The sequence below is a fragment of the Rattus norvegicus genome, chromosome 13, assembly GCF_021556685.1.
Source record: "Rattus norvegicus strain SHRSP/BbbUtx chromosome 13, alternate assembly SHRSP_T2T, whole genome shotgun sequence".
In the NCBI taxonomy this organism is placed as follows: domain Eukaryota; kingdom Metazoa; phylum Chordata; class Mammalia; order Rodentia; family Muridae; genus Rattus; species Rattus norvegicus.
Genome location: NC_141546.1, coordinates 84,800,076 through 84,814,562, shown reverse-complemented (window position 1 = coordinate 84,814,562; position 14,487 = coordinate 84,800,076). Strand labels below are relative to the sequence as shown.

Sequence of the window (14,487 nt, the reverse complement as noted above, 5' to 3'; positions counted from 1 at the left end):
CATGGAGAAGTTGGTTGGGATAGGCCTGGGTGCCTGTTTGTCTGTTATCTCAAAGATTATCCAATGGGGAGCCAGGCTTGGTGCGATGGGTAGGAAGGGGCGCTGCCGTGCTTCCTTCCTTTCTCAGTCCTGACTCTGACAACCCCTGACTTTATCTACAATCACACCCTCCAAAGGAATGATTTTCTTAAGGAGATAAAGATTATGTCTCGGCTCAAGGACGCAAACATCATCCGTCTCTTAGCTGTGTGCATCACTGAGGACCCGCTCTGCATGATCACGGAATACATGGAAAACGGAGACCTCAATCAGTTTCTTTCTCGCCACGAGCCTCTAAGTTCTGGTTCTAGCAATGCCACAGTCAGGTAAATGAGTCAGGTCCTTTGTGTCTTTACTGTGCAGCCATGAGAGTAACTCCAGGGCCTGAAAACGGGGAGTGGTAAATGTTAAGGTATCAGTCGTCGTGGGGTTAGCATGGGGAATCAATTCATGTGCGGTGGATGATGGGGCAGTTACCCTTTAAGGGAAATCAAACATTCTATGGGAGTGGAGGCAGGATATGGTTCAACCCTGGTTTGTTGCTTAGTATATGCCCTGTCCATAGCTGCTTTCTTTTTTCTTACGTGTGCCACTAGTTACGCCAACCTCAAGTTTATGGCTACCCAGATTGCCTCTGGGATGAAGTACCTTTCATCTCTCAACTTTGTCCACCGAGATCTGGCCACACGCAACTGCTTAGTGGGCAAGAACTACACCATCAAGATAGCTGACTTTGGAATGAGCAGAAACCTGTACAGTGGTGACTACTACCGGATCCAGGGCCGGGCAGTGCTCCCCATCCGCTGGATGTCCTGGGAAAGCATCTTGCTGGTGAGTTTCTACATCTGTGAGCCTCGTCCCAGCAACTGACCTGCTGTTCAGGTGTGAAGCGGGACAAACTGGAGGTGGCAGGAGGCGAGCCCCATAGACTTTGACATTTTCCCCTGATTTGAGAGGGTCTTCTCTGAGCATTTTATTATTGTTGTTTTGCTGTCATTATTATTATAGACTTGCCTACTTCTTCTGGGAAACGGTAATGTACCACTCTAGAAACTTTAGCTCTCCCCATTGAATGGTCTTCATTCTGGGCACTAAAACCCTTATCTGTTAAAAAATATGTTGTAATATATTTTCCATATTAAGTTTATGACCATGCCCCTTATCAATTATTAAACCATAAATTCTCACTTTCTACAATGTTACCTTGGTTGTCTTCCATAATATTCAGAGAATCAGAGAAAAGTCTGAGCCCGGTTTGATTTTGTTCATTTCTACTTCATCTGCTTATTTCTACCTGATAATCATTCAGGATTCATAAGTTAATTTTGCAATAAAAAAATGAACATCACCACGGAGATAAGTTAATGCTTTGGAATCTTGCCTTTGATGGTTTTTCTCCTGTATGCATGTCTTATATGTAATGTCTTTGATTTTTTTTTTTTCAGAGCTGGGGACCGAACCCAGGGCCTTGCGCTTGCTAGGCAAGCGCTCTACCACTGAGCTAAATCCCCGACCCTGATTTTTTATTTTTAAGTATACAAGTGTGTGTGTTTGTGTGCATGTGCATGCATGTGTGTGTGTGTGTGTGTGCATATGTGTGTACATGTGTACATGTGCATTTGTAGTAAGTAGGGATGTGCATGTAAGGACACATGGTTACAAAGGCCAGGGAGCATGTCAGATCCCCTGGAGCTGGGGTTGCAGGCAGTTACAGGGTGCTGGGCACTGACCTCAGGTCCTTTGGAAGATGAATAAATACTTCTGTCTGCCTGTTTTCCTAATACATGGGAGGCTGAACTAGGAGAATTGCTGTTAGACACACACATGGTTTAGATAGCGAGATCCTGGATCAAAAAAAAAAAAGAAAGAAAGAAAATGAGCAAGAATGATGATATAATAGTTGCCATTGTATAAAAACCCGGTGACCTTTTCATCCATATATGTGAACCTTTATTTTATCAACTTCTAACATATGTAAGCATTATTTTTAATCTAAAGGAGCAGCTGTGTGGTATTCAAAAGAGACACATGGGGTTACCTTCAGAGGACTATGTTTCCTAATCAGTTGTTAAATTGTTAATGGACTTATTAACTGGAATAATTTAGTGAACCACTCCTTTTATTTTTCTGATCTAAAAAATCAATACCCTTTACATGTCTGTACCACTATCTTTATTAAATAGAAAAATGTGTGTTTATTGAGCACTGATCCCATCTGATCTCAGTGTTGTTATTTGATAAAGTAATCTTCAAGACTGGGGCCATCAATGAATAGGGAAGTGAGAATCCTGGATCCACCAGGCCTAATTCCAGGCCCTTAAAAGCCTTTCTTTATTCCTACCATCAAAACAATCGATTTCTCATGCTAACTTAGGCTTTTCCCAAAGTGGTCTATATCCTCCAGGTGACCTTCTAGCGTTCAGAGAGCTGGTAGCCCAGAGGCCTCTGTTCTCACGCTCAGTCCAGGGGCTTAGGAACTGCATCCTCACAGCTCTTGGATTACATGTCCAAGAGAAGCAGGCCTAAGCTGAGGTCACAGGGATGGGAGAGCAGACGGCTTTCCAGTAACCACTTCTAGTTCCTCCGTGCACATCTCGGCAGTGTCTGCATTGCTCGCCCTTGTCGGGGGAAGGAAGATTGATTTCCGATGACCGGCATGGAACAGGCTCTTTGTTTGTGGGCCTGGCTTGCTCTGACTTTTTTCCCCCCTCTCCTTCAACAGGGCAAATTCACCACGGCAAGTGATGTGTGGGCCTTTGGGGTGACTCTGTGGGAGACTTTCACCTTTTGCCAGGAGCAGCCCTATTCCCAGCTGTCGGACGAGCAGGTTATTGAGAATACTGGAGAGTTCTTCCGAGACCAGGGGAGGCAGGTACGGACTGTGGGGAATACGGACTTGGGTGCTCTCTCTCAAGGGAAGGAGAAAGGACGGTCCTGACTATGTCGGAAGGCCCCAGCTCAAGGATGGCAACAAAATTCTCCATCTTAGGTTAAGTCTATTTGTAAATCTAGATCGTCCAGGAAGTCTACTTGGTGGTAAAAAGAGGAGTGAGGGGAGTCAATGGTGTTTGCTTAAAAAAAACCATCAGAATAAGATATGATGGGGGTTTGGGCTGGTGAACAATGTTTCTGGACTTGGACATTCTCAAAAGGACTGGTGTGCCCTGGTCCTTCTCTGGGGACGTGCCTCTGGGCCTGCCAATTGATCCTCTTGTAGGCGATGGACAGCTGAGCCCTCAAACTCATGCAGAGTCCTGACTCCCTGAGATACCAAGCTTTCTTTGGTTGGCTAAGTTTTTAATGCTCATCTACAGCACTTATTTGGTTTATGCTTCCATATTCATTCAGAGGCTGCTGATTGCTGGCCTACCCCTTATAGCTTGCTCAGTCTGCTTTCTTATAGAATCCAGGACCACATGCCAAGGGATGACTCTACCCACAGTAGACTGGGTAATCCCTAATCAATCACTTATCAAGAAAATGCCCCATAGGCTTGCATACAGACAGATCTTATGGAGATCTTATCTTAATTGAGGTCCCCTAGATTTCATAATTAAGGTCCTTAGCTTGTGTCAAGTTGACCGAAAACTATCCAGCACAGGAGATAACTGCTCTCTTATTGTGATAAAGCAAAGATTTGCTCTTGTCTTTATGAAATAGGCAGTGGACTAAGAAGAAAGCTTTTCTTTCTTAGATTAATGCATTTAAACCACACATGTCAAGTTAAAAGTTGTGTGCTCAATTAGGAAATGGATCCCACTCGTTGAAATAATAGTCTTAGCTCGAGTAATTCCTAGAATCATAGGCAAAAGTGGGGTCATTGTGAGCCTCTTGGTTTTCTTCAAATGATTCTCAACAGAAATCCTGCAGAGTCAGTTTTTTTTTTTTTTTTTTTTTTTTTTTGGTTCTTTTTTTCGGAGCTGGGGACCGAACCCAGGGCCTTGCGCTTCCTAGGTAAGCGCTCTACCACTGAGCTAAATCCCCAGCCCCGCAGAGTCGGTTTTTAAACAAGACTGCCACCCATGCCACAAGAGGAAGGCCAAGTCCTTTCCTGCATTCTGTTAGTTTTATATTAGTGTTCACCATATTAAAAATGTTCACTAAGCCATCAAATGGTATTTCAACTCTGTTATGCAGCTTTATAAGAACATGGCAATTTTAACCAATTGAAAATGATAGCAATTCTCATTTATAATAACTTTTAGAACTTTACTTTTCTTATTTAGTTTTAGGCAGTCTATGTAAAAAGAACCACTAATTTTTACCTACAGGGTACTAGCAGTGTACCACACACACATCTGACCATCTCCCTGGGATTAGGGGCAAGAGTCAGGGATTTGACTGAATCCAGGCCAAAAGCAAATATGACCATCACGTACTGGGTCATGTCTCAGTTACAACTCTAAGTTTTGAGGAAGAAATTTCTGAATTTGGCATGTCAAATGTAAATAGCTGGTTAAATACAAATGTGTTAGATTCGGTAAAATTTGATTACTATTGTGTTTATAGTTGAAATTCCAGTATTCGTGTTCTAGAATTTGATCTGAGCAGATATAGACAGTGCTGTCTTTATCGTCTTCTCCAAGGCTTCTGTAGTCCCTGAGCTACACAAATATGATACGGCCATTTCCTTAGTTCATCCAACCTCCTGGGCACAGGAGATACCCGGAAGGAGGACAGTGTGGCTGATAGGAATTCTAAATTTCAAATGCTTAAATGTCCGCAGCAAAAATTCCAACCATTAAAAGTGGGGAAAAAATTTAAAAAAAAAAGAAACAAAAAAAAAAGTGCATCTGGCATTTTTGTGTTCAATTTATAATCACAAGGTGTGAAGAAATTCCAGATGGCATTTTTCTTGATTGCTCACGGTATGAATAGAACTTAGTTACTAAAATTCAATCGCTTTAAATTTTACTTTGGTGTTACAAGAGATCACAAATGGATATGTGTGATAAGAAGTCTTATGAAATGTAACTGGAACTTCTCAAGTGAAATTGTTATTGCTGTTGTTGCCTTTGAGGTTGAGTCTTGCACATTTCCAAGGTGATTTTGAATTCAGATCCTCCTGTCTGAGCCTCCCAAGTGCTAGGACTCTGGGCCTGCCACTACCACACCTGGAACTTAAAGTGATTATAATACTTTTTTTTCTAAAGTTCTCAGAAAGAGCCCAGCAATTTTATGTTTATCAGTAATATCTGAGAATGCCAATTATCAGTAATGGTTACTTCCTAACGCCTGGTATTTTGTAGCCATTGCTTTGTAATTCTGACTTCAACTTTGTTGTATCTGATTTAATAGTCATCTAATTTGCTATTTTAGCAGAAGTCAAATATTTTTGCCTATTGGTCTTTTTTATTGTCAGTGAAGAGTTGATGGGCATACGTGATTATAAGACTCCGGGTAAAGCCCAGCTCCTATGATACAGAATACAGGCTGGTGTTGTATGAGATAAGACAGGGCAATGGGAACTAACTAGGTACAGAGATTGGGTTCAGCAAAGGCAATGATACTTTGATGGTTCAGGGATCATGGAAAAGTTAAGTATGGTTTAGTAATCTGTCAATATAGCGTGGTATTAAAAAGTACAGTTAAGGAGCTGATAGTAATAAATTATAAAATGCAGAAGGTGGATTGGGAGCCAGCAGAGTAGAATCTTGCTTGTGGAGATGGTAACTGGCAACTTCAGAGTAGCATCATAGGCTGGAATTAGGGCATCTCAAATATGCCTGTTAGTGCAATCTAATCTCATCTAAATGAGAACAGAACAGAGGAGGGGAAACACAGAGAGCAATGGTGGGCATTGCTAGGATACAGCCTGCTTCCCAACTTCTACATCTGGCTGAAATATTGTTCCGATCAAAATTGCAATAAAACCTCAAATTCTTTATGGAGCTGAAGCTACAAATGTACTTTATTTCTGTCATATTGGCTCAGCCAAGAGTTGCCCTCATTGATGGCAGAGCAGAGTCCCTTTTGCATTGGTGTAACCTTTGGCAGGAAGGCAGGGCCCACAGGATGGCCCATCACGAAATACTGCTTGAGAGGGCTAGAGAAGAAGAAGGTGATAAGAAATGGGCTGATGAGATAGAGCTCTTGTGCTGTGAGAATAGCACCCATGTCTGTCACTAAGTTCAATAAAGTGCCGAGGGTACACATCGAGTTATGCTATAGCCCATTCTCCTCCTGCCTCCTAATACATAATTTTCTCTCTTTTCAAATTTGTGTTCCCAAAGATCTATCTCCCTCAACCAGCCGTTTGCCCCGACTCTGTGTATAAGCTGATGCTCAGTTGCTGGAGAAGAGAAACCAAGCACCGACCATCCTTCCAAGAAATACACCTTCTGCTTCTTCAACAAGGAGCTGAGTGATGCCATCGGTACCTGGCAGTGTTCCTGTGGCCCAGATCCTCCCCACAAGACCTACCGCTCACCCACATCTAAGCCACTCCAGCTGGACAGTCAATGGACCCGAGAGACAGAGAATTAGTCACTCTGCCCTCTCTGTTCCTCACCTCCTCCACTGCACTTCCCTGTTCCCTACCATTGACTCATATATACTTTTTTTTACATGAAATAACTAAAAAAGAAAAAATATAGAGCAGATATTAGTAAAAGAAGTGTTACTTGATATACCGAAGGGTTAGATAATGAAGACTAGAAACTCAAGATAATTTATAAAAGTTATGCTTATGTTTATAAGTGTGCAGATCCTACAATATTTTTCCATGTCACTTTCTGTAAAAATACCTTTAGAAAGAAAAAAACTTGAAGAATATGAATGTCTTGGGAACCATGAGATTAGGCTTAAGGAAAATACTTAGTAGTCATGAAGAATTGCAGGACTTGGCATTCCACAACTAATGGGTGATTTTCTGATTTGGACATGACTCTCAGATTTCTCTGTCTCTGTCTGTCTATTTGTCTATCCATCTGTCTGTCTATCTATCTATCTATCTATCTATCTATCTATCTATCTATCTATTTCCTCAAAGTGAGTGCCATGTACTTAAAAATCTCTACCTTGTTTCTTGGAATGAAAGTTTTCTTCAATCATGGCCAGAGGTCGTGGCCTACCTATGAAACAGGGCATATGGGTAGAAAGAAATGTCTGTTGTAAAGCTGGAAGGACAGAAGGACACAGAAGGGAAAGATTGCACAAGATTCCCAGTAGACTGTGGTTATAGGAAAGGAGGTCCTTGGAGGATGACTAACAAGTGTACTATTTGTTGGTAACATGTGAAGGTCTTCATCTGTGTGTTTTAGTGACAACTTGACTTTAATCAGTAAAGCCTAGCATTTTGATTTTAATGGTTGCTTCTTTGGTTCCTCTTGTCCAATTCTATTTCTTTCAATACGCGATGCCTTTGTGGGACTCTTTAGGCTAGGTTTTCAACTTCTCAAACATAAGTATCCAAAGTCATGTCCAACATACAAGAGACATGTTTGGAGTGTTCTCAAAAGTTTAGCCAAGACCCATGAAAGAAGTTGTAGGAAGACTGATTTCCACTCTTTACTTGGGAAATTATAGAAATAGAACATACACAGGTGAATGGGCTTCCCCAGAGATGGGGAGTCTCTCATCTCTGAGAAGTTTCTGATACTAGCTGAAGAAGTATGCAAGGAAGAGGTTCTTGACTACTGGCTACATATGGGATAATAAAAGGATGACCATTCGGTGTTACTGACAGTGGTTTTGCCAAAGAGAGGTTGGCCAGTGGCAAAGCATGAAGCTCTGGCTTCAGGATTCATGAGAACTGATGCACAATCAAGCAGGAGTCATCTTAGAGCAGATCCTAAGTTTTCATCCTCCACAGACTCTAAGATTCAGCAGAAATCTAGATTACAAACCCCTTAAATCCTAAAGAGGGAAACCAAAAAAAAGATTATCAAATAAGCTTCCCAAGTCAAGGTATAATAATGGTGGCTTGCTTATGTTTATCCTTTCAGCTTGCTCCACGGTCTCTTAGAAACCCGAGTGCTTCTTGGTTCAGCATGGCTACAGGACACAGCATAGGTATAACCCTAAGTCTTAATTCGTGGATCCCATTCACTCATAGCAAATTTATCTCTCCTTTTCTACCATTCTCAGCTTTTGTCTTTCCCGAGGCTAACTTTGATCAGAGAGGTAAGAGAGAGCATTGGGTTGGGAACTCTGGCCCTCTTTCTGCCACAAGCCAAGTATGCCATCTTCCCAAGTCTTGCTGTCTCTCTGAATTTGTTTCCTTAACTGTCTCACAAGAAAAATGGACTTAGGTGATCTAGTAATCTCTTGGAGTTCTGCTATGGTTTGTGCTTGCTGGAGAACAGACTTGTGCTTGATGTAGGTTCAGTTTCTGCACAGAGAATTGTGGCTGGTGATAGTAATCCTCAGAGACATCATTTAAGTAACACCACCGCCTGCCTTATATCTGCTTTAGAGTGAACAGGTACGCCTTCATGTTATCTCATTTGATAGTTCTATGGTCAGACATGCTTCTTTCACAACTCTTGTCTATATTCTCTTCAAGATCCTGCCCCCAGTTCACTGTATCCCTTTAAAAATGAAATTTCCAGGTCTTTGCTTTATGGAACTAATCTATTCCAGATGGCTATCAAATATGTATCATCATGTACAGGCACTTTTTTTTTTTTTTTGGTATGAAGAAGGCTCCACCTTCTGGCACTGAAACCTTTGTATTATAGACACAGTTTTAGTTTCTATTTACAGTAGTAGACTTTAGCAGTACAGGTCTGAGTGACGACCATGGTAGATGATACGGGCTTACTCAAAAGACTTACAAGTAGTTCAAATCTAAATCTAAAGAAAGCAGAAACGGATGAGAAACTGTGGGTTATTGTTATTTCCCCAAGTTATTTGTGATCACAATACATGTGGATCATTTGTGTCAAGATGTCCTTTTTAGACGGTCATATTTCAGTTCATAGCTTTGTTGATGAATGCATACATACAATAGCCAGGTCCATTTATTTTTCAGTGTTAGGGAATCATACCCAGAGCTCACATTTGCTAGGCATGGATCGATATCTCTCTCTACATTATAGATCTATAGCCTAGTATCTATGTTCAAATCTTGATCTGTTGACCAGGCAAATATGTAACTATGTCACGTATGTGACCTGGAATGGAAACGAGGGTCCTGAGGACAGCATGCCTTGTTGGGGCTGTGGAAAGATTGTCTGTGAATGCTCAAAATTGTATAACAAAAGAGGGCTGTACACAAGTCTGTGGGTAGTGTTTTTTAAAAGTGGTTACACGGATGTGTGTATGTGCGGCTGGATGGAGAGGATGGGGGGAAAATGAAAAGGAAGGTGCCATATAGAGAGGCAAGGAGAGGTTATGGGGAAGACACAGGGTGAGGCAAGTCAGACGTGGTTGAGACAGGGCTGGCTGGAGGCTATGAAGTCAATGCTGATACCTGAAAAGAGATCTGAGCGAGGCTAGAATAAGTGACTTGGAAAGAATGGAGGGTAAGGAAGTAAAGGAGAAATGCTGGGTGAGGGGGCCTGAATCTATTAAACCGATAGTGGGTACATGATAGGCAATGCAAGGGATTTTTGCAGAGTTGAGGGAGCACATGGTCTTCACGGATATAGAAACATGTAGCCACCCGAGCCATCAGGGAGTGACCTCCTCGTCTTGGAGAAGTGGGTACAGAAAGCAGTTTGCTCTCCTGTGAGTTCTAGACCACATCTAGGGCCGGTGACAGTGCTGTCTGTGCACGGGACTTGGTGTTCCATGTGCTGTTTGGGCATGAAGTACTGAATCCACTTTCAGAAATGCTCAGCATAGCTTGGTCTAAAATGGCCACAGCGAACATGGGAACGGTAGGTGTAAGTTAGACAACACTAACTTTTGTCGGATCTTTGATCGAGCTGTGTGTCATATTGGAAACAAGTTCATCAATCTGCCACCCCGGCATCCCACGAGAAAAGCGTGATGTGGTCCTAGGCCATATGTTTTAAGTAAAGAGGAGATGGGGGGCGTGTCAGGATGAAGGAAATGTGGGAAGATGTTCTAAAGACATGTACTAGAAAACTGAACAGTGTCAGGTTTCATCCAGGACAAAAAGAAAAGAATTGCAACCCACTGGTTTTTGCAACTTTGATGCTAAGTTGAATTCTTGGGCCTGCGCTTGCAGTATAGTCTTTTTGTTTTGTTTTGTTTTGAAGCCTATGCCCTTGGGCACTATGTGAGGTAAGCACCTAATGTTTTTGCAAGATGCACATTCTGGTGTACTCTGGGAAATCCTTTTTGAAGTTTCCTATTCTGGCAACGGATGAATGTCATTGGTGCTTGGTGAATTAACTGGGATCCTGAGTTAAGAAGAAAGGAAACCGGATAGTTACTCAGGACTTGAGTAGGCTGGCAGGAAAAGACTAGGGAAGGACCATTTAGTTGTCCCAAGTTTTTCAGAAATTTTTTAATTTGCAATTATCTGAGACTTGAAATAAGTTACAAAAGAATCAGTGCAGAATAGCCTTAGCCTGAATCTAGTCCGCCCCCCAACCACTGAAAATATTTTAGTCTATTTTCCTCCACTGAAACCATGGTCTGTTTTGACCCATTTTCAAAACTGAACTCTAGGCCTGACTTGGCTTGTGCCAGTTTTCCTACCTTGTACCCATTTGCTCACTGGCTATTATGACCCTTTCTTGGTTTGTAACCTGGCTTTGGTGGCATACAGGATAAAGAGTCTGTCTAGGTATTACTCTACACCTGAGAGAGAACATCAAACTGATACAAATGAGAGAGAACATCAAACGGACAAGCTCTTTTATCAGTGAACAATACTCCACCTTTTTGCTGAATCCACTTTCAAATAAAGTTCTTCCTTGCTGGACCCAGAATGGCCACAGCATCACAAAGGAGTCACGTGCAGTGTTTAGCTCTCTGTTTGGTATCCCAAACACTCCAAGAACAACTTAAGAAGAGTAACATTATAAAGGGCTTTTAAGTGGAAAGGGATTCCAAACAGAAGAACAGGACACCTGTTGGTGAGAGGGGTCTAGGAGAAAGCAGTACTTTGGTCAAGAATTAAATGGGATGGAATGGAAGCACTTAATGGGGCTGGAATAAGACACATACGACACAAATATAAACCCCTAATGTGAGGTTAAATGCTGTCTTCCGAGTACCAGAGAAACTTCGTTTGCTTAACTGTTTGTCCTTGCTTAGCTGTTAAACTAAATGCAAGCACAACAGTTTCCTGGGGAACATTTGAAACTGTAATCTCCTAGACCTTGGGTTTTCTGTTAGACACTTTTACCCTGACTTTCTTAAGGACTACAGGAAAATAGCCCTTAAGTCTGTGGCTTATGAAGTTCCTAGCTCACAAGTGAATATTTTGTGAATTTTATGTTTTTAATGAATAAAGTATGGAGAAAGTATGTATCACTTGTGTTAATTTGGGGGAGAAGTGCTTTATAACATAGAGGGCTTATTCTCAATTAAAAAGAGAAAGAAAAAAGTGCCCTCAGGCAGTGTATACCCTTGTAGTCTTTGTAAGGGAGAGAGAGAGAGAGAGAGAGAGAGAGAGAGAGAGAGAGAGAGAGAGAGAGAGAGAGAAGACGACTCTGGCTCCAAACTCAGCCCTCTGAAGAAAGCTATTTAGTTTCTCCTACAGACACCTTGCCAGTAACCTTACAGGTCTTACAGGAGGGCAGACCTAAGTTCCGAGGCTGATCTGCAACCACAGCTGTCCATCAAGAAAACATTCCTTTCAGTGCAAAATGGTTCTTTGCTGTTTCTGGATTCCCTTCTTCTTGCCCCATGTCCTGTTCCTGAGGAGCTACTTCCTGTAGTAATACGGTGGACTCTTCTATGAGGAGACAACCTCTGGGTGTTTTTCAATAGCCTGTGGTGGGTAATGTGTTTTGTCAAGGGCTAAATAGCAGATGGATTTAATTTCTGCTTAAAACGGTCACAGTCATTCTGAAACGGACACATAAAAATCCTCTGTATTAGAAAACGGAATGGAGCGCGGTGCCAATTGTATTTTTCTTTATTTATTCCCTGTAAGTCTGTCAGATGATAAATTGTAAATACCAGTGATTAAAGAGTCATGCTACTGATGCAGTCTTCTTTCTGTCTCCGGGACAACAGTTCTGGTCGCTGCTATCTTTCTCCTTCACACGATTTGTGGAGTGGTGAGAGACACAGGAAAAGAGCTGTAGTGGGTGCATGCAGCACGGACATGCTGGTCAGGGCTGTCTGACAGAGGGCCACGTGAAAAGGCTTCTGTTAGATATCAGTTGACAGCTAACTCACATGGCTGTGTGTCCCCGACGGAGTAGAAACCTTGTTTCATATCTTCACCTTATTGGGCCACTTCTGGGAGGCTGAGTTTCCAGGGTTATTTTGAGAGCCTTCATTGTCATTACTGTGGTGTTGGTTTGTTTCGTTGGTTTGTTTATTTATCCATTTATTTATATTTATTTTTAACATTCCAGATTTTATTCCCCTCCAGGTCCACCCTCTGACTGTTCCACATCCCATACCTCCTTCCCACCTCCCCCATCTCCACAAGGATGTCACTACTCCACCCACCCCACCAGACCTCTAAACTTCCTGAGGCCTCCAGTCTCTTTTGAGGGTTAGGTGCATCTTCTCTGATTGAACCCAGACCTGGGAGTCCTCTGCTGTATATGTGTTGGGGGCCTCATCTCAGCTGGTGTGTGCTGCCTGGTTGGTGATCCAGTGTCTGAAAGATCTCTGGGGTCTAGATTAATTGAGACTGCTGGTCCTCCTACAGGGCTGTTTCTTCTTCTTCTTCTTCTTCTTCTTCTTCTTCTTCTTCTTCTTCTTCTTCTTCTTCTTCTTCTTCTTCTTCTTCTTCTTCCTCTTCTTCTTCTTTAAAGGAACAGAAACCCTTGCTAAATCCAAATATGGTCTGTCTCAGGCAGCTGGTCACACAAGCATACATTAACAAGACTGTATACACCTGGGATCCAGATGCAAACTTCGCAACAGAGATTAGGGAGGAAGGATCCCAACTGCATTTTACTTTAACCTGCAGAATTTCCGAGTAACATGAGCACTCTTCTTCCAGCAGTGTCATCGTGGAAAGAGACTAGGTATGAATTCTCAACAAAGAAACATGTTCATGAGTGCGCCTCCTGTCTCAGGACCCAAGACCAGGAACTTATACACCTGAGTGGTGGAAGCAGGATGGAAGGAAAGGGAACAGGGGGATTGGAGATGTTCAGAGAGATAATTCCGCTGTCAACACGTAGTGCCAAGGCAGACATGAGTGATGCCTTGCATCTGTGCACACTCAGACACAAACGCACAGATGAGTTATTTGTATGTAGGTCATTACTGAGGATGGAAATTATGTCCATTCAGTTTTTCATTAGCAGTTTGCATGGGATTGGTTAAGTTGTAGAGAACAAGAAAACTGTTTCCCATTTATAGTTTTATATTCATTTCCTATTTGAAGGATTCACATCTGTAAATCCTTCTCTTCCACAGTCCTTGGATCCTACACAGGGCAACACGTGACCCTTTACCATCAATAAGTTGGGTAAAATTCTGAGTTAGTTTTGAGCCAGACTGAATGTGGGTTTTTTTTTTTTTTGAGGGAAGAGGGTTGAAAAATATGAACAAGAAAAACTCCACAGCCCCAACTGACAGTTATTCATCAGTCCTGTTTGCAAATTAGAGGCCGTCAATTCTGGGAATATTTCTAAGAACCAAGAGTAGAGTTTTATTATCAGAGCAAAGGACACATCCTTACCTACTGTATCATAAAAGGAAGAGATCAGTGTCCAAATTTAGTGTAGAGACAGATTTATTATATGGATTTATTATACATACATACATATACATACATACATATATATATATATATATATATATATATATATATATATAGAGAGAGAGAGAGAGAGAGAGAGAGAGAGAGAGTTGCTGACACCTGCTCAACTCATACCAAGGCTTGCCAGTGATGGGTAGACTCACTGTGTACCAAACTGTTCTGGTACCCAACAGCAGAAGCCCTCAAACAACACAAACCTAAGATGAGTAGTTTGGAGTGAAGTAAAAACAAAAAAACCAAAACCCAACACTCAATTGTGAATTAAAATATATTTCGATTGTTCTAGGTTGTGACTCTCCTATGACAAATTACTTTAAAAAGAAAGCACTCTAGATTAACAGTCCAGTCCATCCCTTGATGGTCACAGAGCTTTGGAAGCAGCAACTTAGAGTACAACCAAACGAGGAAGACACCCGGATTTCCTCACCGGGCTAGGACAGAAGTGGTGGAGGAGGAGAGACTTTCTCTGAAGTCTTCCGGGCCTCGTCTAACTCAGAGCCGGTCAGCCCTGCACCGGTTCTCATCCGAGACAGTGGAGAGGCTGAACCCCTCCCCGACACACGCAGCCTCCTGAGGGTCTTCAAGCACGGCATCCATGCAAACAGTTGCACGACACAGCTTTCAAAAACATC

The 14,487-nt window shown here is 42.1% G+C and overlaps 1 protein-coding gene across 6 annotated transcripts in view; it reads left to right on the top strand.

The window, feature by feature from the left end:
- Ddr2 (discoidin domain receptor tyrosine kinase 2) overlaps positions 1-12,110 on the top strand; it is a 124,663-nt gene extending 112,553 nt beyond the window's left edge. For all 6 annotated transcript variants that reach the window (NM_001443623.1, NM_001443622.1, NM_001443624.1 and 3 more), the window contains 4 exon segments: positions 177-365; positions 636-870; positions 2,762-2,911; positions 6,273-12,110. In NM_001443623.1, the coding sequence (NP_001430552.1) occupies positions 177-365; positions 636-870; positions 2,762-2,911; positions 6,273-6,407 (709 nt within the window). In that variant the 3' untranslated portion in view covers positions 6,408-12,110.
- The last annotated feature ends 2,377 nt before the right edge of the window (positions 12,111-14,487 follow it).